Here is a 27,006-nt window from a genome sequence, read left to right as displayed (position 1 = left end):
TTCTAGAAGATTTGTCAAGCATGATTTCCCTTTCATAAATCCATGCTGACTTGGACCGATCCTGTCATTGCTTTCCAAATGCTGCTTAAATTCAGAAATGTGCTGCGTTTGCGGTTTATTAGCTCCTGGATCTCCTGGTCGTTCTCGGCAAACCTGTCTTGGTGTTTCCTGGTTGAGTGACCGAGCGTCTCTTCGCAGGCGCTAGTTATGGTGGCCTTGAGGGCAGACCAGGCACTGTGGGCACTCTGCATCTCGAGGTCATCGAGGGTTGCCAGGTTGGCAGTGAGGCGCTGGCTGTACAGGGTTCTCTTCGCTGGGTCTTTGGGTGTCCTGGCGTTGATTTTTCTGCGGCATTGTTTCTGTTGCTGTCGCTGCTTTGGGGTTACATTGATGTTAATGATGGAGCGGATTAGGCAGTGGTCTGTCCAACAGTCATCGGCTCCTGTCATGGCACGGGTGATGCGCACGTCCTTGCATTCCCTCACTTGGATGATAACGTAGTCGAGCAGGTGCAGACTTGGAGTGAGGTTATTGCCACGAAGACTTGTACTTGTCCCTCTGACGGAATAAGGTGTTGGTGATGACAAGGCCATGCTCTGGATCAGAGTATTGCTGGAGTTGGTTTTCCCTACCCCCGCTCTGCCGATCACGCCTCCCCAGTGATCTGTGTCCTTACCAACTCTGGCGTTAAAGTTGCCGAGGAGGATCCGTAGGAACTCAAGACAGGGATTGTTCGAGGCTGGAGTAGAATTCCTCTTTGGTATCATCTGTTGCGTCGCGTGTTGGGACATACGCACTGATAACTGTGGTGCACTGGTTCTGGGATAGGGTCAGTCGGAGAGTCATGAGACGTTCGCTAATCCTGCAGGGTGAGTCTCTGAGGCGGTCGACCAGCTCGTTCTTGATGGCGAAACCAACTCCATGGATGCGGCGTTCTTCTGGTTTGCCTTTCCAGAAGAAGGTGTAACCATCTTTGAGCTGGCCTTCCCCTGCCTGCCAGGTCTCACTTAGGGCAGCGATGTCGCCATCGAAGCGTCTGAGTTCCCGGGCAACAATGGTGGTGCGACGTTCCGGTCTGTCGCTGTTGAGGTTGTCCATGAGGGTCCTGACGTTTCAGGTCCCGAACTTCATTTGTAAGGGTGGAAGATGCCAGTGCGTGAGTTCTTTTAACGTGGGGTGGCTGTTGCACACCAGTTACCACACGGGCTTAGCAGAGCAAGGTCATGGTCCAGTGACAAGGTGGCCAAGACAACTGGAGACCAGGCCCTTCTATATGAGCCGAGTTGCCTATGGTGGGAGGCGAGCTGTAAGCTCGGCACTGAGCAGCACCCTTCGGTGAGATGGTGAGAGATCCGAGGCGTGGAGAGTGGAGATGAGAGATTTGAGGTAATGCTTCCTCTCCCAGCTATTAGCTCCTGACTGAGGGCAGGCATTGGGATGGCCAGAGGTCCACTTCGTGGAAGGAGGAGAGGTCAGAGTGGCCACCGCCATGGTGCACACCACGTGCCCGACAGGGGCGCCACAGTTGAGTGGGGCCAGCAGCCGCCAGGGGGAGGCCAGAACGACGCCGGAGGAAGGAAGGAAGGCCAGGACGTCACCAGAGGGATGGAGGCCCGAACGTGAGGGCGAAGAGAGAAAGTAGGGCCCAAACCTGTGGTCGGAGGCTCACCGGATGTCGTCGGGGATAGGGTTTAGCAGCTGATTCAGCCACGTCCAGTGGGGAGTGAAAGACTTGGCAGGAAGGTCGATCTGGAAGGTAAGTCCGGCGCTTATAGCTGAAGCTGAGGAGGCATGTTTGGGGGCTGGGCAGTGGGCCCAGGTAGCTGTTCTTGCAGCAGGAGTTTTAGGGGTAAGGGATATAGTTTAGGGGTAGGAAATGCACCCACTATTAGGGTCAGGGGGGTTTAAACAGTGGGGGGGCAGGAGGAGATTGGGGAAGAGAAGTGTGAACGATGGCAGCAGATGACCAGGGGGAAATTTGTTCAGAGGGAGCTCCCTAGGGAGCTGCTATCCCATCCACCATCTTGTTACATTATGAATTATTACAATTCGTTATCTAAGGAAAAACATAGAAACATAGAAAATAGGTGCAGGAGCAGGCCATTCAGCCCTTCTAGCCTGCACCGCCATTCAATGAGTTCATGGCTGAACATGAAACTTCAGTACCCCCTTCCTGCTTTCACGCCATACCCCTTGATCCCCCGAGTAGTAAGGACTTCATCTAACTCCCTTTTGAATATATTTAGTGAATTGGCCTCAACTACTTTCTGTGGTAGAGAATTCCACAGGTTCACCACTCTCTGGGTGAAGAAGTTTCTCCTCATCTCGGTCCTAAATGGCTTACCCCTTATCCTTAGACTGTGACCCCTGGTTCTGGACTTCCCCAACATTGAGAACATTCTTCCTGCATCCAACCTGTCCAAACCCGTCAGAATTTTAAACGTTTCTATGAGGTCCCCTCTCATTCTTCTGAACTCCAGTGAGTACAAGCCCAGTTGATCCAGTCTTTCTTGATAGGTCAGTCCCACCATCCGGGAATCAGTCTGGTGAATCTTCGCTGCACTCCCTCAATAGCAAGAATGTCCTTCCTCAAGTTAGGAGACCAAAACTGTACACAATACTCCAGGTGTGGCCTCACCAAGGCCCTGTACAACTGTAGCAACACCTCCCTGCCCCTGTACTCAAATCCCCTCGCTATGAAGGCCAACATGCCATTTGCTTTCTTAACCGCCTGCTGTACCTGCATGCCAACCTTCAATGACTGATGTACCATGGCACCCGGGTCTCGTTGCACCTCCCCTTTTCCTAATCTGTCACCATTCAGATAATAGTCTGTCTCTCTGTTTTTACCACCAAAGTGGATAACCTCACATTTATCCACATTATACTTCATCTGCCATGCATTTGCCCACTCACCTAACCTATCCAAGTCACTCTGCAGCCTCATAGCATCCTCCTCGCAGCTCACGCTGCCACCCAACTTAGTGTCATCCGCAAATTTGGAGATACTACATTTAATCCCCTCATCTAAATCAAGGAAGGATGTACTTGCCTTGAAAGCAGTACAATGAAGGTTCACTAGATTGATTCCTGGGATGAGAGGGCTGTCCTATGATGAGAGATTGTGTCGAATGGGCCTATAATCTCTGGAGCTTAGAAGAATGAGAGGTGATATCATTGAAACATACAAAATTCTGAAGGGGATTGACAGGATAAATGCTGAGAGGTTGTTTCCCCTGGCTGGGGAGTCTAGAACTAGGGGACACAGTCTCAGGATAAGGGGTTGGCCAGTTAAGACAGAGATGAGGAGGAATTTCTTCAATCAGAGGGTTATGAATCTTTGGACTTCTCTTCCACAGAGGGTTGTGGATGCTGGGTCTCTGAATATATTCAAGACTGAGATAGAAAGAGTTTTGGACTCTAGATGAATTAAAGGATATGGGGATTGGGCGGGAAAGTGGAGTTGAGGACGATGATCAGCCATGATCTTATTGAATGGCGGAGCAGGCTCGAGGATCCGTAGGGCCTACACCTGCTCCTAATTCTTATAAGAACATAAGAAATATGAACAGGAGTAGGCCATATGGCCCCTCGAGCCTGCTCCACCATTCAATAAGATCATGGCGGATCTGATCATGGACTCAGCTCCACTTCCCCGCCCGTTCCCCATAACCCCTTATCCCCTTATCATTTAGGAAACTGTCTATTTCTGTCTTAAATTTATTTAATGCCCCAGCTTCCACAGCTCTCTGAGGCAGCGAATTCCACAGATTTACAACCCCCTGAGAGAAGAAATTTCTCCTCATCTCAGTTTTAAATGGGCAGCCCCTTATTCTAAGATCATGCCCCCTAGTTCTAGTCTCCCCTATCAGTGGAAACATCCTCTCTGCATTCACCTTGTCAAGACCCCTCATAATCTTACACATTTCGATAAAATCACCTCTCATTCTTCTGACCTACAATGAGTAGAGGCCGAACCTACTCAACCTATAATAAGTCAACCCCCTCATCTCCGGAATCAACCTGGTGAACCTTCACTGAACTGCCTCCAAAGCAAGTATATCCTTTCGTAAATATGGAAATCAAAACTACACGCAGTATTCCAGGTGTGGCCTCACCAATATCCTGTATAGCTGTAACAAGTCTAATGTTGTTATGTTCTAAGGTGACTGGTAGAAGAACCAAAGGCAACATGAGGAACAACATTTTTATGCAATGAGTGGTTAGGATCTGGAATGCACTGCCTGATAGCGGGGGTGGATACAGGTTCAATATTAACCTTCAAAAGGGAGTTGGATAAATACTTGAAGGAGAACAAATTGCAGTACATGGGGAAAGAGCGACGAAGTGGGACTAACTGGTTTGCTCTTCGAAAGAGCCGGCGCAGATTCGATGGGCCGAATGGCCTCCTTCTGTGCTGTACTAGTCTATGGTTCCTATGATTTATTGACTGTAAAGCACTTTAAGACATCCTAAGATCCTGAAAAGTGCTCCATATATAAGTTGTCTTTCCATCTATTTTGGAGCAGGCTGTTTGTACACATAATTATTTCATGATGTGGACGCTTCTGACTCAGCGATGGCTGCACAATGTATAAAACCTCCAAATTAAAATGCACACAGAAAATGTTCCCCTGGTGCTTGAGTGAGTTGATCCAATGAGTACCTAGGCTCTAGGTTCCAGGAATGCCAGCCAGCTACAGCTAATCGCCCAACACCTATAAACCAACCAGCCTGCAACCACCAGGAGCCAGCCAGCACAAGTCAGCCATTCATCACCAGCAACCAGCACTACCACTCAGCTAAAAGCTACCAGAAAGAAAGATTTTGCATTTCTATAGCGTATTTTGTGACATCCCAAAATGCTTTACAACAAATGAATTACTTTTGTAGTGTTGTACTGTAGGAACCAAAGCAGCTAGTTTGTGCACTGCATGAATCCACAACAGTAATGAGATAATGACCAGGTCATCTGCTGTAGTGTTGTTGGTTGAGAGATAAATAATGACCATAACGCCCTTGCTCCTCTTCAACATAGTGGCTGTGGACATTTCGCAACTACCTGAGTTTCTTTAACATCTCATCCGAAAACACAGCACCTCTGACAGTGCAACGCAGCTGCCTCAGTATATCATCATAGGCAGTCCCTCGGAATCGAGGAAGACTTGCTTCCACTCTTAGCATGAGTTCTTTGGTGGCTGAACAGTCCAATATGAGAACCACAGTCTCTGTCACAGGTGGGACAGATAGTCGTTGAGGGAAAGGGTGGGCAGGGAGCCTGGTTTGCCGCACGCTCCTTTCGCTGCCTGCCTTGATTTCTGCATGTTCTCGGCGACGATACTCGAGCTCAGCGCCCTCCGGAATGCACTTCCTCCACTTAGGGCGGTCTATGGCCAGGGACTCCCAGGTATCAGTGGGGATATCAGGGAGGTTTTGAGGGTGTCCTTGTAACGCTTCCTCTGCCTGCCTTTGGCTCGTTTGCCGTGGACGAGTTCCGAGTAGAGCGCTTGCTTTGGGAGTCTTGTGTCTGGCATGTAAACTCTGTGGTCTGCCCAGTGGAGCTGATCAAGTGTGGTCAGCGCTTCAATACTGGGGATGTTGGCCTGGATGAGGATGCTAATGTTTGTGCGTCTGTCCTCCCAGGGGATTTGCAGGATCTTGCGGAGACATCGCTGGTGGTATTTCTCCAGCGACTTGAGGCGTCTACTGTACATAGTCCACGTCTCTGAGCCATACAGGAGGGCGGGTATTACTACGGCCCTGTAGACCATGAGCTTGGTAACAGTCTTGAGGGACTGGTCTTCAAACACTCTTTTCCTCAGGCGGTCAAAGGCTGCACTGGCGCACTGGAGGTGGTGTTGGATCTTGTTGTCAATGCCTGCTCTTGTTAATAGGAAGCTCCTGAGATAGGGGAAGTGGTCCACTTTGTCCAGGGCCACGCCGTGGATCTTGATGTCTGGGGGGCAGTGCTGTGCGGCGAGGGCAGGCTAGTGGAGGACCTTTGTCTTACTAAGGTTTAGCGTAAGGCCCATGCTTTCATACACCTCGGTAAATACGTCGACTATGTCCTGGAGGTCAGCCTCTGTGTGTGCACAGATGCAGGTGTCATCCGCTTACTGTAGCTCGATGACAGAGGTTGGAATGGTACTGGACCGGCCTGGAGACAGCGAAGGCTAAACAGCTTCCCACTGGTTCTGTAGTTTCGTTCCACTCCAGCGGGGAGCTTATCAACTGTGAGGTGGAGCATGGCAGCGAGGAAGATTGAGAAGAGGGTTGGGGCGATGACGCAGCCCTGCTTGACCCCGGTCCAGATGTGAATTGGGTCTGTGATGGATCCGTTGGTAAGGATCACGGCCTGCATGTCGTCGTGGAGCAGGCGGAGGACGGTGGCGTACTTTTGGGGACATCCGAAATGGAGGAGAACGCTCCATAGACCCTCGCGGTTGATAGTGACAAGGGCCTTTGTGAGGTTGAAGAAGGCCATGTATAAGGGCTGGTGCTGTTCCCTGCATTTTTCCTGCAGCTGTGGCGCTGCAAAAATCATGTCCGTTGTGCCCTGGAGGGGACGAAATCCGCACTGCGACTCTGGGAGGAGCTCCTCGGCCACAGGGAGAAGACGGTTGAGGAGGACTCTAGCGACGACTTTAAGTGTCAACCTGGATTTGGTGCTGAAGTGTCTGGAATGTGATAATGACCGGATAATATGGTTTTGTTATGTGATTGAGGGATAAATATTGGCCAAGACACCAGTGGGATAACTATCCTGCACTTCTTCGAAATAGTGCTAGAGGACTTGAAGCCACAATCTTCTGACTCAGTCGAGAATGCTACCCACCGAGCAACGGCTGACAGGAAAAAAGAAAGATTTGCATTTATGTAGCACCTTTCACGACCACTGGACGTCTCAAAGCGCTTTGCAGCCAATTAAGTATGTTTGGAGTGTCATCGTTGTTGTAATGTGGGAAACGCGGCAGCCAATTTGCACAGTAAGCTCCCCACAAACAGCAATGTGATAATGACCAGATAATATGTTTTTGTTATGTGATTGAGGGATAAATATTGGCCAGGATACCAGTGGGATAACTATCCTGCTCTTCTTCGAAATAGTGCTAGAGGATCTTTTACGTCCACCTGAGAGAGCAGACGGGGCCTCATCCGAAAAACGGCACTTCCAACAGTGCAGCACTCCATCAGCACTGCACTGAAGTGTCAGCATAGATTTTTGCACTCAAGTCCCTGGAGTGGGACTTGAACCCATAAGTTTCTGACAGAGAGGTAAGTGTGTTACCCACTGATGTTGTCATCAGCAATTTCAGAACAACAACAACTTGTATTTATATAGCGCCTTTAATGTAATCAAAACGCTTCACAGTATTATGGGATTAAAAAGATTGACACCTACCTGCACAAGGAGAAATTAGCGTAGGTGACCAAAAACTTGGTCAAAGAGGTATGTTTTAAGCAGTGTCTTGAAGGAGGAAAGAGAGATAGAGAGGCGGAGAGGTTTAGGCAGGGTGTTCCAGAGCTTGGGGCCTCGGCAACAGAAGGCACGGCCACCATGAGCGATTATAATCAGGGATGCTCAAGAGGGCAGAATTAGAGGAGCGCAGACATCTCGGGGGTTTGTGGGGCTGGAGGAAATTACAGAGATAGGAAGGGACGAGGCCACAGAGGGATTTGAAAATAAGGATGAAAATTTTGAAATCGAGGTGTTGCTTAACCGGAAGCCAATGTCGGTCAGCGAGCACAAGGCTGAAGGGTGAGCAGGACTTGGTGCAAGTTAGTTATGCGCGGATATGTGGTCGGAAGCTCATTTCAGGGTCAAATATGATACCAAGGTTGCGAACAGGCGGAAGCTGGACAGAAGACAGCAATACATTCGACATCATTGGGCCACTATTGCACGGGGAAACACTCATCAAGGACACCGAGGCTGTCAGGGCCCGATGGAAGGAGCACTTTGAAGATCTCCTCAATCGAGACTCTGCCTTTGAATCCATCCCGCAGCATGCGACCCACCACCAACTCAGTGAAACTCCAGCGTTGCACGAGGTAGGCAAAGCTATAAAACAACTTAAGAATAACAAGGCTACGGGTGCGGATGGAATCCCTGCTGAGGCGCTAAAATATGGCGGAGAGGCGCTGTTGGCATGGCTACATGACCTCATCTCTCTCATCTGGAGGGAGGAGAGCATGTCGGGAGATCTCAGAGATGCAGTGATCGTGACCATTTTTTAAAAAGGGGACAAGTCCGACTGCGGCAACTACAGGGGAATCTCCCTGCTATCAACCACTGGGAAAGTTGTCTCTTGAGTTCTCCTCAATCGACTTCTCCCTGTGGCCGAGGAGCTCCTCCCGGAATCACAATGCGGATTTCGTCCCCTACGGGGTACAATAGATATGATCTTTGCAGCGCGACAGCTGCAGAAAAAATGCAAGGAGCAGTGCCAGCCCTTATACATGGCCTTTTTCGATCTTACAAAGGCCTTTGACACTGTCAACCGTGAGGGTCTATGGAGCGTCCTCCTCCATTTCGGATGCCCCCAAAAGTTTGTCAACATCCTTCGTCTGCTCCACGACGACATGCAGGCCGCGATCCTTACCAACGGATCCATTACAGACCCAATCCACGTCCGGACCGGGGTCAAACAGGACTGCGTCATCACCCCAACCCTCTTCTCAATCTTCCTCGCCGCCATGCTCCACCTCACAGTTAACAAGCTCCCCGCTGGAGTGGAACTAAACTACAGAACCAGTGGGAAGCTGTTTAACCTACGCCACCTCCAGGCCAGGTCCAAGATCACCCCGACCTCTGTCGTTGAGCTGCAGTATGCGGACGATGTCTGCGTCTGTGCACATTCAGAGGCTGAACTCCAGAATATAGTCAATGTATTCACTGAGGCCAATGAAAGCATGGGCCTTAATGCTTAACATCCGTAAGACAAAGATCCTCCACCAGCCTGTCACTGCCGCACAGCACTGCCCTCCAATAATCAAGATCCATGGCGCGGCCCTGGACAACGTGGACCATTTCCCATATCTCGGGAGCCTCTTATCAACAAAGGTTGATGTGGAGATTCAGCATCGCCTCCAGTGTGCCAGCACAGCCTTCGACCGTCTGAGGAAAAGGGTGTTTGAAGACCAGACCCTCAAATCTACCACCAAACTCATGGTCTACAGGGCTGTAGTAATACCTGCCCTCCTGTATGGATCTGAGGCATGGACAATGTATAGAAGGCACCTCAAGTCGCTGGAGATATATCACCAACGATGTCTCTGCAAGATCCTGCAAATCCCCTGGGAGGACAGGTGCACCAACATCAGTGTCCTCGCCCAGGCCAACATCCCCAGTATTGAAGCACTGACCACACTCGATCAGCTTCGCTGGGCAGGCCACATAGTTCGCATGCCAGATACGAGACTCCCTAAGCAAATGCTTTATGCGGAGCTCCTTTATGGTAAACGAGCCAAAGGAGGACAGCGGAACCATTATAAGGACACCCTCAAAGCCCCCCTGGTGAAGTGCGACATCACCACTGACACCTGGGAGACCCTGGCCGCAGACCGCCCGAGGTGAAGAAAGTCCATCCAGGAGGGCGTTGAGCTCTTCGAGTCTCAACGCAAAGAGCGTGAAGAGGCCAAGCGCAGGCAGCGGAAGGAGCATGCAGCAAACCAGCCCCACTGACCCCTTCCCCCGACGAATGTCTGTCTCACCTGTAACAGGGTCTGTGGCTCTCGTATCGGATTGTTCAGCCATCAAAGAACTCACTTTGGGAGTAGAAGTAAACCCTCCTCGATTTCGAGGGATTGCCTATGATGATGACTATTGCGCCAGTGTAACCATTAGCACCGATAGCAATTGCTAGCCTTTAACAACTGAGTTTATTTTTACAGAAATACCTTGCCAAAGGTGGACAAGGCCAGTGAAGCACCTATAATAACCTCGTGGCAGATTTCCCTCTTCAGCCCCCCGGATTAACTCAGTGGGGTTAAAGTGCTTTATTGCAATGCCAGTCATAAACTGCATTTTTGATGCCTGAATTTTGCTTTAAGCGTTCTGCCCTGTTACTCTCTTAACCTGGGCACCCCTTGCAGAGGAAACTCTGCTACAAATTGGGGTGGGAAATTATAATTTCCCGGCTGTGAAATGTGCAGAGGTTTCTCACAGGGCAGCCAATTGGAATAGATGATCTGCCACCCGTCATTAGCATAGCTCCGTGTAAATAAGGGGGAGCTGGAAGATGAGGAATAGCGAGCATTGAGATGGACTTTCAGGGTTTACGATGCCGTCTGCTGCTGCTGATGCCACCAGCTCCACCACCACCGGCACCAAGGGCTCCGTCTCCAAGAAGGGCTCGAAGAAAACTGCCATGAAAATCACCAGGAAAGGCGACAGGAAACACCGGAGGAGCAGGAAGGAGAGCTACAGCATAAGGGCAAAAAACGTTAGTAGGAGTTGTGTACAGACCTCCAAACAGTAGTAGGGATGTTGGGGAGGGCATCAAACAGGAAATTAGGGCTGCATGCAATAAAGGTGTAGCAGTTATAATGGGTGACTTTAATATGCACATAGATTGGGCTAGCCAAACTGGAAGCAATACGGTGGAGGAGGATTTCCTGGAGTGCATAAGGGATGGTTTTCTAGACCAATATGTCAAGGAACCAACTAGGGGGGAGGCCATCTTAGACTGGGTGTTGTGTAATGAGAGAGGATTAATTAGCAATCTCATTGTGCGAGGCCCCTTGGGGAAGAGTAACCATAATATGGTGGAATTCTGCATTAGGATGGAGAATGAAACAGTTAATTCAGAGACCATGGTCCAGAACTTAAAGAAGGGTAACTTTGAAGGTATGAGGCGTGAATTGGCTAGGATAGATTGGCGAATGATACTTAGGGGGTTGACTGTGGATGGGCAATGGCAGATATTTAGAGACCACATGGATGAATTACAACAATTATACATTCCTGTCTGGCATAAAATTAAAAAAGGGAAGGTGGCTCAACCGTGGCTATCTAGAGAAATCAGGGATAGTATTAAAGCCAAGGAAGTGGCATACAAATTGGCCAGAAATAGCAGCGAACCCGGGGACTGGGAGAAATTTAGAACTCAGCAGAGGAGGACAAAGGATTTGATTAGGGCAGGGAAAATGGAGTAAGAGAAGAAGCTTGTAGGGAACATTAAGGCGGATTGCAAAAGTTTCTATAGGTATGTAAAGAGAAAAAGGTTAGTAAAGACAAACGTAGGTCCCCTGCAGTCAGAATCAGGGGAAGTCATAACGGGGAACAAAGAAATGGCGGACCAATTGAACAAGTACTTTGGTTCGGTATTCACTAAGGAGGATACAAACAACCTTCCGGATATAAAAGAGGTCAGAGGGTCTAGTAAGGAGGGGGAACTGAGGGAAATCTTTATTAGTCGGGAAATTGTGTTGGGGAAATTGATGGGATTGAAGGCCGATAAATCCCCAGGGCCTGATGGACTGCATCCCAGAGTACTTAAGGAGGTGGCCTTGGAAATAGCGGATGCATTGACAGTCATTTTCCAACATTCCATTGACTCTGGATCAGTTCCTATCGAGTGGAGGGTAGCCAATGTAACCCCACTTTTTCAAAAAGGAGGGAGAGAGAAAACAGGGAATTATCGACCGGTCAGACTGACCTCAGTAGTGGGTAAAATGATGGAATCAATTATTAAGGATGTCATAGCAGCGCTTTTGGAAAATGGTGACATGATAGGTCCAAGTCAGCATGGATTTGTGAAAGGGAAATCATGCTTGACAAATCTTTTGGAATTTTTTGAGGATGTTTCCAGTAAAGTGGACAAAGGAGAACCAGTTGATGTGGTATATTTGGACTTTCAGAGGGCTTTCGACAAGGTCCCACACAAGAGATTAATGTGCAAAGTTAAAGCACATGGGATTGGGGGTAGTGTTCTGACATGGATTGAGAACTGGCTGTCAGACAGGAAGCAAAGAGTAGGAGTAAACGGGTACTTTTCAGAATGGCAGGCAGTGACTAGTGGGGTGCCGCAAGGTTCTGTGCTGGGGCCCCAGCTGGTTACATTGTACATTAATGATTTAGACGAGGGGATTAAATGTAGTATCTCCAAATTTGCGGATGGCACTAAGTTGGGTGGCAGTGTGAGCTGCGAGGAGGATGCTATTAGGCTGCAGAGTGACTTGGATAGGTTAGGTGAGTGGGCAAATGCATGGCAGATAAAGTATAACGTGGATAAATGTGAGGTTATCCACTTTGGTGGTAAAAACAGAGAGACAGACTATTATCTGAATGGTGACAAATTAGGAAAAGGGAAGGTGCAACGAGACCTGGGTGTCATGGTACATCAGTCATTGAAGGTTGGCATGCAGGTACAGCAGGCGGTTAAGAAAGCAAATGGCATGTTGGCCTTCATAGCGATGGGATTTGAGTACAGGGGCAGGGAGGTGTTGTTACAGTTGTACAGGGCCTTGGTGAGGCCACACCTGGAGTATTGTGTACAGTTTTGGTCTCCTAATTGAGGAAGGACATTCTTGCTATTGAGGGAGTACAGCGAAGATTCACCAGACTGATTCCCGGGATGGTGGGACTGACCTATCAAGAAAGACTGGATCAACTGGGCTTGTATTCACTGGAGTTCAGAAGAATGAGAGGGGACCTCATGGAAACATTTAAAATTCTGACGGGTTTAGACAGGTTAGATTCAGGAAGAATGTTCCCAATGTTGGGGAAGTCCAGAACCAGGGGTCACAGTCTGAGGATAAGGGGTAAGCCATTTAGGACCGAGATGAGGAGAAACTTCTTCTCCCAGAGAGTGGTGAACCTGTGGAATTCTCTACCACAGAAAGTAGTTGAGGCCAATTCACTAAATATATTCAAAAGGGAGTTAGATGAAGTCCTTACTACTCGGGGGATCAAGGGTTATGGCGAGAAAGCAGGAAGGGGGTACTGAAGTTTCATGTTCAGCCATGAACTCATTGAATGGCGGTGCAGGCTAGAAGGGCTGAATTGCCTGCTCTTGCACCTATTTTCTATGTTTCTATGTAAGAACATAAGAAATAGGAGCAGGAGTAGGCCATGTGACCCCTCGAGCCTGCTCCGCCATTTAACATGATCATGGCTGATCCGATCATGGACTCAGGTCCACTTCCCTGCCCCTTATTCCCTTATCGTTTAAGAAACCATCTATTTCTCTCTTAAATTTATTCAATGTCCCAGCTTCCACAGCTCTCTGAGGCATCGAATTCCACAGATTTACAACCCTCTGAGAGAAGAAATTCCTCCTCATCTCAGTTTTAAATGGGCGGCCCCTTATACTAAGATCATGCATCCACCTTGTCAAGCCCCCTCATAATCTTATACATTTCGATAAGATCACCTCTCATTCTTCTGAACTCCAAAGAGTAGAGGCCCAACCTATTCAACATTTTCTCATAAGTCAACACCCTCATTTCCAGAATCAACCTAGTTAACCTTCTCTGAATTGTCTCCAAAGCAAGTCCTTTCTTAAATATGGAAACCAAAACTGTACGCAGTATCCTAGGTGTGGCCTCACCAATACCCTGTATAACTGTATCAAGACTTCCCTGCTTTCATACTCCATCCCCTTTGCAATAAAAGACAAGGTTCCATTGGCCTTCCTGATCACTTGCTGTACCTGCATACTAACCTTTTATGTTTCATCCACCAGGACCCCCAGGTCCCGCTGTACTGCAGCATTTTGCAATTTTTCTCCATTTAAATAATAACTTGCTCTTCGATTTTTTTCTGCCAAAGTGCACGCTTACCAACATTATACTCCATTGGCCAAATTTTTAGCCTGTCTATGTCCTTTTGCAGGTTGCCTCCCATCTTTGTATCATTTGTATCATCTTACACTTGGTCCCTTCATCCAAGTCATTAATATAGATTGTAAATAGTTGGGGTCCCAGCACTGATCCCTATGGCACCCCACTAGTTACTGGTTACCAATCCGAGAATGAACCATTTATCCTGGCTCTCTGTTTTCTGTAGTTAGCCAATCCTCTATCCATGCTAATATATTAACCCCAACCCTGTGAATTTTTATCTTGTGCAGTAGCCTTTAATGTGTCACCTTGTCAAATGCCTTCTGGAAGTCCAAATACACTGGTTCCCCTTTATCCACCCTGTTTGTTACATTCTCAAAGAATTCCAGCAAATTTGTCAAACATGACTTCCCCTTCATAAATCCATGCTGACTCTGCCTGACTGAATTATGTTTTCCAAATGTCCTGCTATTGCTTCTTTAATAATGGACTCCAACATTTTCCCAATCACAGATGTTAGGTTAACTGGTCTATAGTTTCCTGCTTTTTGTCTGCCTCCTTTTTTAAATAGGGGTGTTACATTTGCAGTTTTCCAATCTGCTGAGACATCCCCAGAATCCAGGGAATTTTGGTAAATTACCACCAATGCATCCACTATCCCTGCCGTTACTTCTCTTAAGACCCTAGGATGTAAGCCATCAGGTGCAGAGGATTTATCCGCCTTTAGTCCCATTATCCTACTGAGTACCACTTCCTTAGTGATTGTGATTGTGTTAAGTTCCTCCCCCTCTATAGCGATATTTTTAGTGTCCTCTACCGTAAAGACTGATACAAAATATTTGTTCAGCGTTTCTGCCATCTCCATGTTCCCCATCACTAATTCCCTGGTCTCGTCCTCTAAGGGACCAACATTTACTTTTGCCAACTCTTGCTATATGTAGAAACTCTTGCTATCTGTTTTTATATTCGTGCTAGTTTACTTTCAGTCTACCTTCTCTTTCTTAATCATTAGTCATTCTTTGCTGGCTTTTAAAAGCTTCCCAATCTTTTGTCCTCCCACTAGTTTTGGCCACTTAGTATGCCCTTGTTTTTAATTGGATACTATCCTTTATTTCTATAGTTAGCCATGGATGGCTATCTTTTCTTTTACACCCATTCTTCCTCACTGGAATATATTTTTCTTGAGAGTTATGAAATATCTCCTTAAATGTACGCCACTGTTCATCAACCATCCTATACTTTAGTCTATTTTCCCAGTTCACTTTAGCCATCTCTGTTCTCATACCTTTGTAGTCTCCTTTATTTAAGCTTAGGATGCTGGTTTGAGATCCAACTTTCTCGCCCTCCATCTGAATTTGAAATTCAACCATGCTTTTGTCACTCATTCCAAGGGGATCCTTTATGAGGAGATTGTTTATTAGTCCTGTCTCATTACACAGGACCAGATCTAAGATAGCCTGCTCCCTGGTTGGTTCCATTACATACTGCTCAAGGAACCCGTCCCTTATGCACTCTATGAACTCTTCCTCAAGGCTACTCTGACCAATTTGATTTTTCCAATCAATATGGAGGTTAAAACCACCCATAATTATTGCTGTTCCCTTTTTACAAGCCCCTACTATTTTCCTGTTTTATGCTTCAACCAAGAGTGTTGCTACAGTTTGGGGGGCTATAGACTATGCTCACCAGTGACTTTTTCCCCTTATTATTCCTTATCTCCACTCAAACTCTTTCAACATCCTGATCATTTGAGCCAATATCATTTCTCACTATTGCAGTGATTCCATTCTTTATCAACAGAGCTACCCCACCTCCTTTTCCTTTCTGCCTGTCCTTCCAAATTGTCAAGTACCCCTGAATGTTTAGTTCCCAGTCTTGGTCACCTTGCAACCAATATCAGCCTTGTCTGTTAAATCTCTCCTCATCGGATAATCCCGCCCATCCCAGGAATCAGTCTGGTGAACCTTTGTTGCACTTCCCCTTGATATAAGAGCAGGAGTGGGCCATTTGGCTCCTCAAGCCTGCTCCGCTGTTCAATAAGATCATGGCTGATCTGGTCTTGGCCTCAACCCCACTCGCTCCTCATAACCTTTGACTTCCTTATCAATCAAAAATCTGTCTATCTCCACCTTAAATATATTCAATGACCAATACTCCAGGTGCAGTCTCATCGGGCCCTTATATAATTCCGATAAGATATCTTTACACATACACAAATCCTCCTGTAATAAAAGCTAACATACCATTTGCTTTCTTTATTGCTTGCTGCACCTGCATATTAACTTTCAGTGATTTGTGTGCAAGGACACCCAGGTTCCTCTGAACACCAATATTTCCCAATCTCTCACCATTTAAAAAATACTCTGCTTTTCTATTTATTCTTCCAAAGTGGATAACTTCACATTTCTCCACATTATATTCCATTTGCCATGTTCTTGCCCATTCATATAGCCTGTCTATATCCCCTTGAAGCTTCTTTGCAACCTCCTCACAATTTACATTCCCACCTAGCTTTGTATCATCAGTAAACTTGGACATATTACATTTTGTCCCCTCATCCAAATCATTGATATCGATCGTGAATAGCTGAGGCCCAAACACCACATTGTAGTACCCCAATAGTTACAGACTGTCGATGCGAAAATGACTCATTCATTCCTACTCTCTGTTTTTTGTCCATTAACCAATCCTCAATCCATGCTAGTGTATTACCTCCAATCCCATTACCCCTATTTTGTTTAATAATCTCTTCTGTGGCACCTTATCGAATGCCTTCTTAAAATTCAAATGCACCACATCCACTGGTTTCCCCTTATCTATTCTACTAGTTACAATCTCAAAACACTAACAGGTTTGTCAAACATGCTTTCCCTTTCATAAATCCGTGTTGACTCTGCCCAATCCTATTATTATTTTCGAAGTGCCCTGATACCACGTCCCTAATAATAGATTCAAGCATTTTCCCTATGACTGATGTCAGGATAACTGGTCTGTAGTGCCCGTTTTCTCTCTCCCTCCTTTCTTAAATAGTGGGGTTACATTAGCTACCTGCCAATCTGCGGGAACCATTCTAGAATCTATGGAATTTTAGAAGATGACCACTATTTGCTCTTTTGCTTCTCTTAACAGTCTGGGATACATTTCATCTGGGCCTGGGGATTTACCAATTCTAAAGCTGTTAAGCCCCTTAATACTTCCTTTCTCATTAGTGTATCTCGTCAAATATTTCACACGCCTCCTCCCTTATTGCAAAGTCTGCATCGCCCCTCTCTTTTGTGAAAATGGATGTAAAGTATTCATTAAGAATCCTAGCCACGTCTTCTGCCTCCACACACAGATTTCCTTTATGGTCTCTAATAGGCCCCACTATTTCTCTAGTTATCCTCTTGCTCTAATGTATTCATAAAACATGTTTGGGTTTTCCCTGATTTTACTTGCCAACATTCTTTCATGTGCTCTCTTTGCTTTCCTGATATTGTTTTTAATTGCATCCCTGCACTTCTTATATTCCTCCAGTGTATCTGCAGTGTTGAGTTCTCTTTTTTTCTTTATCTTACCCTGTATGTCTCTTGACATCCAGGGGGCTCTAGATTTGTTAGCCCCACCCTTTTTTAAGGGAACATATTTGCTCTGTACCCTCAGGATCTCCTCCTTGAATGCCTCCCACTGCTCTGACATGGATTTACCATCAAGTAGCCGTTTCTAGTCCACTTTGGCCAAATCCCATCTCAGCTCAGTAAAATTGGCTTTACCCCAATTAACTTTTGTTCCTGGTCCCTCTGTGTCCTTTTTCCATAACTACAATAAATCTTACTGAATTATGGTCACTAGCACCAAAATGCTCTCCCACTGATACCCCTTTCAACTGCCCCTCTTCATTCCCCAAAATCAAGTCCAGAACCACTCCCTTCCTTGGTTGGGGTTGTTACATACTGGCTAAAGAAGTCCTCATGAATGCATTTTAGGAATTCCACACCCTCTGTACCATTCACACTACCTTTTTCCCAGTTATTATTAGGGTAGTTGAAATCCCCCCACTATTACATTTCTATAGTTTTTGCACTTTGCAGCAATTTGCCCACATATTTGTTCTTCTATCTCCCTCTGACTGCTTGGGGGTCTATAGTACACTCCCAGCAGTGTGATCGCCCCTTTTTTGTTCTTTAATTCAACCCAGATGGCCTCGTTTGATGACCCTTCGAACATATCATCCCTTCACAATTCTTTAATCAATACTGCGACCCCCTCCTTTTTTACCCCTCTCTATCCCATCTGAAAACCCTGTGACCAGGAATGTTGAGCTGCCATACCTGCCCTTCTTTCAGCCATGTCTCAGTAATAGCTATAATATCGTACTTCCAAGTGTCAATCTGTGCTCTCAGCTCATCTGCCTTATTTCCTACACTCCTTGCATTGAATTATATGTCATTTAGTATTGCCAAACTCCCGTTATCTATTTTCCTGCCCTTGTTTCCTCTGTCTTCCAAATTCACTTTCTACTTCTATTTCTCTGCTGCCCAATTCCAGCTTTGCTTCTCTCCCCACTGAATCTATTCTCAGGTTCCCATCCCCCTGCCAAGCTAGTTTAAACCCTCCCCAACATCACTAGCAAAACCTCCCAGTAGGTGCCGGCTCTGTTGAGGTGCAACCCGTCTGGCTTGTACAGGTCCCAGCTCCCCCAGAAACAGTCCCAATGCCTCAGGAAACTAAAGTCCTCCCTTCTGCACCATCTCTCCAGCCACGTATTTATCTTCTCTATCCTCCTATTTCTGTGCTCACTAGGTCGTGGCACCGGCAGAAATCCGGAGATTACTACCTTTCAGATCCTGCTTTTTAATCTCTCTCCTAACTCCCTAAACTCTGCTTGCAGGACCTCATCCCTCTTTCTACCTACGTCATTGGTCCCGATATGGACCACGACCTCTGCCATCTTGCAGCCGCTCGGTAACATCCTTTACCCTGGCACCAGGGAGGCAACATACCATCCTGGAGTCACGCCTGCAGCCATAGAAACGCCTGTCTGCTCCCCTGCCTATTGAATTCCCTACCACTATAGCTCTTCCATTCTTCTTCCTCCCCACCTGTGCTGCTGAGCCACCTGTGAATTTGGCTCTGACTGCACTCCCCAGAGGCACCATCGTCCTCACCAGTGCTCAGAACAGAATACTGGTTGGAGAGCGAGATGGACTCGGGATAGATTCATCCCAATTGTTCCCACCTAGTTTGCAAACATCCTTTGCATTTACTTTGCTGTTTTATCTATATTCTGCATTTATCCCAATTGTTTCCCACCTGGTATCCTAAGTTTGAAGCGTTACATAAGAAATAGGAGCAGGTGTAGACCATTTGGCCCCACGAGCATGCTCCGCCATTCAATATCATGGCTGATCTGATCATGGACTCAGCTCCACTTCTCTGCCCGCTCCCCATAACCCTTTACTCCCTTATCGCTCAAAAATCTGTCTATCTCTGTCTTAAATATATTCAGTGACCCAGTCTCCACAGCTCTCTAGGGCAGAGAATTCCATAGATTTACAACCCTTAAAGAATTTCTCATCTGAGTTTTAAATGGGCGGCCCCTTATTCTAAGACTTTGTCCCCTAGTTTTAGTTTTCCCTGAGTGGAAATAGCCTCTCTGCATCCACCTTGTCGAGCGCCCTCATTATTTTATAAGTTTCAATAAGATCACCTCTCATTCTTCTGAACTTCAATGTGCATAGGCCCAACCTATCCTCATAAGTCAACCCCCGCATCTGCGGAATCAACCTAGTGAACCTTTTCTGAACAGCCTCCAATGCAAGTATATCCTTCCTGAAATAGAGATAAAAACTACGCAGTACACCTGGTGTGGCCTCACCAATACCCTGTAGTTATAGCAGGACTTCTCTGCTTTTATACTCTACCCACCTTGCAATAAAGGCCAACATTCCATTTGCCCTCCTGATTACTTGCTTTACCTGCATACTAACTTTGTGGTACATGCACAAGGATCCCCAGGTGTCTCTGTACTGTAGCACTTCACAATTTTTCTCCATTTAAATTATAATTTGCTTTTCAATTATTTCTGCCAAAGTGGATAATCTCACATTTTTTACTCCATCTGCCAAATTTTTGCCCACTCACAGCCTGTCTATATCCCTTTCATCCCAAGGTGCTTCACAGGAGTGTTATAAGACAAATAACGTAACTATGTTTGAGTGTGTGTATGCCTTGGCAAATGCAGCAGAGCCTGGTCTCGTCATCTTGGATCCCCTTGCCACTGGACCAAAACCTTGCTTACTCAAACCAGTGTGGGAGCTTGTATTTTAATATTTTTATGCAGTTGTTAACATGCAGTAATCTTTCATTCGTGCAAAAGGAATGAGTCAGTTTACAAAAAGTACAACGGCCACGCCACATTAAAAGAATTCATGCGCATCTTCCACCATTTAAAGTTCATCAGTCACTTGAATACTGTTAGTGTGGAAGCAAGTCATCTTCAACCCCACTGAACTGCCTATGATATCCCTTTGCAGATTTTTTTGCATCCTCCTCAATTTACTTTCCCTCAATCCATCTTTGTATCAGCAAACTTGGCAACATTACACAAAGTCCCTTCATCCAAGTCATTAATAGATGGTGGTACTTGTAAGCCACCCTTTGTTTTTAATTTGCATGCATTTTTCAGGCAAACAGCAAGTGCTGGAAAACTCTCAACAGGGCAGGCAGCATCTGTGGAAACAGATGGTGCAGATAAACTGGAATTCAATAGGGCTAAAATGGAGGCTTTACAAATCACTGGTTAGGTGGTGTCCAATTCCAGGCACCATACTTTAAGGATGTCAAGGCCCTGGAGAGGGTGCAGAGATTTGGACAACACATTTTGTACAAAAGTCTCGTTTTAGTTTAACACGTTTTTCCACCTTGAAAAAAAAATCACGTTGTAAAGGGAATACACCAAAAGCCCCCTAAAGAATTGAGACAATTCGTTGAAGTAACAAATAACCTTTAATAAACTTAATTACAAAACCAATTGTCAATCTTGCTATGCACACCGGTTAAATGTGACAGACTATCGCGTTGGATCGTTTTTCTCAGTTCATGTCGGGCACGAAATCTTTTAATTACATTGCATCCAATAAATCTCAAAACAACATTGCCCTCTGGCAACCCCGTTAAGTTCTTCAAAGTAAATAACAGAATCTGGATGAAGTTCTTTAGAAAGACGAGGTGGCCGGTTCTTAAAGAGCCTTTGGTGATTAGATCGGATTCTTGTGGTCTTCAGGTATAAACCTTGCTGGCGTGTCCGGTTTTCTTGGGCAGCAGCACGGCCTGGATGTTGGGCAGGACCCCGCCCTGGGCTATGGTCACCCCACCCAGCAGCTTGTTGAGCTCCTCGTCGTTGCGGATGGCGAGCTGCAGGTGGCGGGGGATGATGCGGGTCTTCTTGTTGTCGCGGGCGGCGTTGCCGGCCAGCTCCAGGATCTCGGCGGTCAGGTACTCGAGGACGGCGGCCAGGTAGACCGGGGCTCCGGCCCCCACCCGCTCGGCGTAGTGACCCTTGCGCAGCAGGCGGTGGATGCGGCCGACCGGGAACTGCAGGCCGGCTCGGGAGGAGCGGGTTTTGGACTTGGCGCGCCCTTTGCCTCCAGTTTTACCGCGGCCCGACATCTTACTCAATAACTCTCAGCAGCTCTGACAGGTGCCTCGGCGGCCGTCACTTCTCCTTTTATACCTTTCGGCCGGATCGGGAGGCGCTCGTTTTTCATTGGTTGATTCATTTCCCTTTGTCTCTGATTGACCTATAACTAAGCAGAACAATAAAAGTTTTACAAATATTTAGCGAATAGGAAGCGGCGTCCTACCCATCCCTAATTAGCATAATTTGTCTCACGGACCAAGAGCAAACTTTTGGGGGCAATCTAAATTGGTTCCCAAAGCTGCAGACTCATTGCAAACACATACACCCCACTGTATATCTAGACACCACACTCTATATACACCCAACACTATACATACACCCCCAAAACTATATATATTTGTATACACACACCCAACACCATAGTTATATATATATATACACACACACACACCCAACACTATAATATATACACCACACACCCAACATTATAACACATATATATATATATATATACACACCCAACACTATAATATATATACACACCCAACATTATTATATATATATACACACACACACACCCAACACCATCTTTACACACACACCCAACACTATAATATATACACCACACACCCAACATTATAACACACATATATATATAATATTTATATATATATATACACCCAACACTATAATATATACACCACACACTCAACACTATAATATATATATATATACACCCAACACTATATTTATATATATATATATATATATATATATACACACACCCAACACTATAATATATACACCACACACCCAACACACATATATAGTGTTGGGTGTATATATATATATATATGTATATATATTGTGTTGGGTGTATGTATATATATATATATATATATATATATGCTATAGTGTTGAGTGTGTGGTGTATATATTATAGTGTTGGGTGTATGTATATATATATATATATATGTGTGTGTATGTGTTATACTGTTGGGTGTGTGGTGTATATAGTATAGTGTTGGGTGTATATATATATATATATATGTGTGTGTGTGTGTTATACTGTTGGGTGTGTGGTGTATATAGTATAGTGTTGGGTGTATATATACATATATGTATATATATATATATATATATACACACCCAACACTATAATATATACACCACACACCCAACACTATATATATATTTATAAACCTCACTTCTTCTTAGGCAGTCCCTCAAATCGAGGACGACTTGCTTCCACGTCCAAAAGGGATGTGTTCAATGAGTTCACAGGTGTTTTAATGAAGGACCTAATATTCTAGGTCTGGAACTACATATTGAAGGGTGGAAGATGCCTGTGCATGGATTTTTTTTGGTGTGGTTTCCACTGCACACCAGCCACCACACGGGCTTGACAGAGCTTGGTCTTGGTTCAGTGGCAACGGTTAACCGAGACGACTGGAGACAAGCTCTGCTACCTTAAAAGGAGCGGTGAGCGGCGGCCATAGGCAGCTCGGTGGCCCCGACCTGCACACCCTACTATGGGCCCAAGTTTCCACATGATTTGCGCCTGATTTTTAGGAGCAACTGGTGGAGAACGGACTATCTTAGAAATCGCAATTCTCCACATTGTCCACATTTTTTTTTCTGCAGTTCTAGTCAGGTAGAACAGTTCTACTTTGGAACAGAATTTTTTCTTCAAAAGGGAGCGTGTCCGGCCACTGACGCCTGATTTGAAAGTTTCCACAGTGAAAACGTACTCCAAACTAAAGTAGAATGGAGCAAGTGAAGATTTTTGTAGAACTGAAAAAACCTGTTCTACACATTAAAAAATCAGGCGCAGGTTACAAATTAGGCGTCCAGAACGAGGGGGGGGGGGAGTGGGGGGGAAGGGAACTCATTAAATTCTACAATAAATCCTTATTTATACTTCTACAAATATTATACAAATAAATCCAACCTGAATAAACATTTATAAGCAAAGAAAAGATTAAATAAACCATCTTCCTACCTGTGTGAAAGTGCTTCAGGCTCGGAGAATGCTGCAGGCGTTCGTTCCCGCGGAGGGTGGGGAGAAAGAAACAACCGTTTCGTTCCCGCGGGGGGGGGGGGGGGGAAGGGAACAGCCATTTCGTTCCCGCGGGGGGGAGGAGGAGAAGGGAACAGCCATTTCGTTCCCGCGGGGGAGGGGGAAGGAGACAGTGAGAAGGCTGCAAGTGCTGATGTGCTGATGGCAATGTGCTTTTATTAAAAAATGTTCCAAAATTAAACAGCTACAAAGAACTACAAAAATGGCCGAGTGCCAATGTTTTTTTTCACACTGAGCATGCGCGAACGCTCCAACGCGCACGCGCAGCGTTGCCGGCAGGAAAAAAACTAATTTAAATAGTACCCGCTCCCTCCCACTTACAAAATCGGCGCGAGTGTAGGCTCCGCCCCCCCTGGGCGCCGCGCCAGGCAGACAAGGAGCTGCAGAACGCTCCAGAATCGCGAGTTTTCTTTTAGGCGCCGTTTTAGGCGCGAAAAACGGGGGACCAGCTCGGAGGGGCGCCCGTTTTTTATCGTGTGGAAACTTGGGCCCTATATATCTATGCTTCACACTCTCTATACACACCCAACACTATACATACATACCTAATGCTATATACACCACACACACCCAGCACTATATACTATATATGTACACCAGGCAACCTTTATGTATGCCACATATACATATATACACACCACACACACCTATACACAACACCTACACACCTCAATAGACACATCAACACCATACACAACACTATATATATTCACCACACATATCAATATGAATTCCTCCTCAAGGCTACCCCGTGCGATTTGATTTGACCAATCGATATGTAGGTTAAAATGCCCCATGATTACTGTCGTTCCTACACAACTCAATATATACACCAACACCACATACACACATCAATATATAAACATCACACATACTCCTCTATATATACACCACACACACTATAGATACATCACATACACCTCTCTCTCTCTATATATATATATATATATATATATACATACACACATGCACCAACATTATTTATCTGGTTGTTATCACATTATTATTTGTGGGAGCTTGCTGTGTGCAAATTGGCTGCCACGTTTCCCACATTACAACAATGACCACATGCAAAAAAAGTACTTTATTGGCTGTAAAGCGCTTTGAGACATCTGGTGGTCAGGAAAGGTGCTATATAAATTGAAGTCTTTCAATACCTGTGACAAAAATAATGCTGCTAGTCCAGTTTATCCATGCTTTTATCATTACTATGCCTGGGTGGGTGCTGTGTAGGTCACGTACTTCCATTTCCCTGCTTTTCTTGGACAGTCTGCCTCTATGGACATTGCGCCTTAACGCCGCTGGAATGGCTTGATCTCTACCTGCATCACCGCTGGGGTGTTGGACCAGCTCCCATTGAGGACACAGTTTTTTACAAGGGAAATAAAGGATCCTGGCTGGTCCAGGTCCTGATCTGGCGGGCCGTAACAGGTGACTTTTCATTTTCAAATGCATCCATCACGAAGAGCAAGTCTGCAGGCTGTGCCATTTCCACCCCGGTTGTGGGCGATGGTAACCAAATGAGGGCGTCGGCGCAGTTCTCTGTGCCTGGCCTGTGGCGAATTACATAGTTATATGCAGACAGCGTGAGCACCCATCTTGGATGCGAGCAGAGGCATTGGTATTTGTCATGTATTTAACTGTCATTGCAACCCATGTATAAACTGACTAGTTGTACACTGTGAGAACATTGACCACTAGGTGGTGAACTTGTGGGAGACACTCCTGACCTGGTCTTTCAGGTATAAAAGGGGAAGCTCCACCCACCTTCATCACTTCAGTGCTGGAATAAAAGTTGCTGGTCACAGAGTGACCTTCTCTCAAGCATGGGCCTCGTGTGCATTTGTACTGTATAGTAAGGACATATCATTGGCGATGAGAAACTGGGATTTAAACCACGCGAGCATGGCCACTAGCAGCACAGATGAGAGGTACTGTGTTGTGACGATTGGGACGACTTTATTGAGAGACTACAGCAAAGGCTTCGTCACTAAGGAATGGCTGGGACAGGATTCGGCCGACAAATGCAGGGCTCATCTCCTGACTGTTTGTGGGTCCAGGACGTACTCCCTGATGAAGGACCTTCTAGCGCCAGAGAAGCCGGCGGACAGACTTTTGACGGACAGGCCCCCAAATAATAACTTCACGGTGGGTCGGACAATAATCAAGGGAATAATAGAGGCATGTGAAAAAGGAACGGCAGTAATCATGGGGCATTTTAACCGGTCGGTCAGGATATGTGGCGATTACAAGGCCACCATCAATCAGGTGTCACTCCAAGACCAGTACCCGCTACCGAGAGTGGAGGACCTCTTCATGACGCTATCCGGTGGCAAACTTTTTTCAAAATTGGACCTACCCTCAGCTTACATGACCCAGGAGCTGGTGAGTGAGTGCAAGAAGCTGACCACCATCATGACACACAAGAGGTTGTTTGAGTACAACAGATGTCCGTTTGGAATTCGCTCGGCCGCCGCGATCTTTCAACGCAATATGGAAAGCCTCCTCAAGTCGATTCCAACCGCACTCGCTCACAGGGGTCCCACCCGCAGAGCTGCTAATGAAAAGGACATTCAAAACCAGTTTATCCCTTATACACCCCACCATGAAAGAAATTGTTGAGAGCAGGCGCCAGTCACAATGTGACTACCACGACGGGAATGCGAGGGCACGATGTATTGATGTCAATGACCCTGTCTTTGTTCTCAACTACGCTGCAGGGCCTAAATGGCTCGCAGGCACTGTGATTGCCAAAGAGGGGAATAGGATTCTGGTAGTTAAACTTACCAGTGGACAATTCTGGATCAAACAAACACGTGGATCAAACAAAAAGGAGGTTCAGCAACCCCGTAGAAGAAGCAGAGGAAGAACACGATGTAGAGCTCACTCCACCATAGGTGACCGAACACCGGAACCAAGTGGAGGAGAGCCCAGTCCCTGTGGGCAGTCCGGATAGCTCTGAGGCACCACAAACAGCAGACACTCAGGCCAGCGCCCAACAACCGGAGCCCCAACTCAGGTGCTCTACAAGGGAGCGTAAACCACCAGAGAGACTTAACCTGTGATCCCAATAAGACTTTTGGGGGGGAGGTGATGTCATGTATTTAACTGTCATTGTAACCCATGTATAAACTGACTAGTTGTACACTGTGAGAACATTGACCACTAGGTGGTGAACTTGTGGAAGACACTCCTAGCCTGGTCTTTCAGGTATAAAAGGGGAAGCTCCACCCACTTTCATCACTTCAGTGCAGGAATAAAAGTTGCTGGTCACAGAGTGACCTTCTCTCAAGCATGGGCCTCGTGTGCATTTGTACTGTATAGTAAGGACATATCGGTATTGATACCTTTGCTCTCTGAGAATAGCGATATGAGCGGCTTGTGGTCAGTTTCTAACTCAAACTTGCGCCCAAATAGATACTGATGCATTTTTTTTATCCTGTATACGCATGCCACAACTTCTTTTTCAATCATGCTGTAGGCCCTTTCAGCCTTGGACAAGCTCCGAGACGCATAAGCA

The 27,006-nt window shown here is 46.2% G+C and overlaps 1 protein-coding gene and 1 pseudogene across 1 annotated transcript; one reads left to right on the top strand and one right to left on the bottom strand.

Annotated features, from left to right (window-relative positions):
• The first annotated feature begins 10,283 nt into the window (after positions 1-10,283).
• Positions 10,284-27,006, top strand: part of LOC139229732 (histone H2B, gonadal-like) — a 31,344-nt pseudogene continuing 14,621 nt past the window's right edge.
• Positions 20,754-21,485, bottom strand: LOC139229734 (histone H2A-like). The gene has a single exon (XM_070861280.1). It carries the CDS (start codon positions 21,433-21,435, stop codon positions 21,046-21,048), a length of 390 nt encoding a protein of 129 aa, XP_070717381.1. The 5' UTR covers positions 21,436-21,485; the 3' UTR covers positions 20,754-21,045.

This window comes from Pristiophorus japonicus, chromosome 19, assembly GCF_044704955.1.
Source record: "Pristiophorus japonicus isolate sPriJap1 chromosome 19, sPriJap1.hap1, whole genome shotgun sequence".
NCBI lineage: Eukaryota > Metazoa > Chordata > Chondrichthyes > Pristiophoridae > Pristiophorus > Pristiophorus japonicus.
Note: the sequence above shows the minus strand (reverse complement) of the source record. Positions and strands in the feature narration are given on the sequence as shown.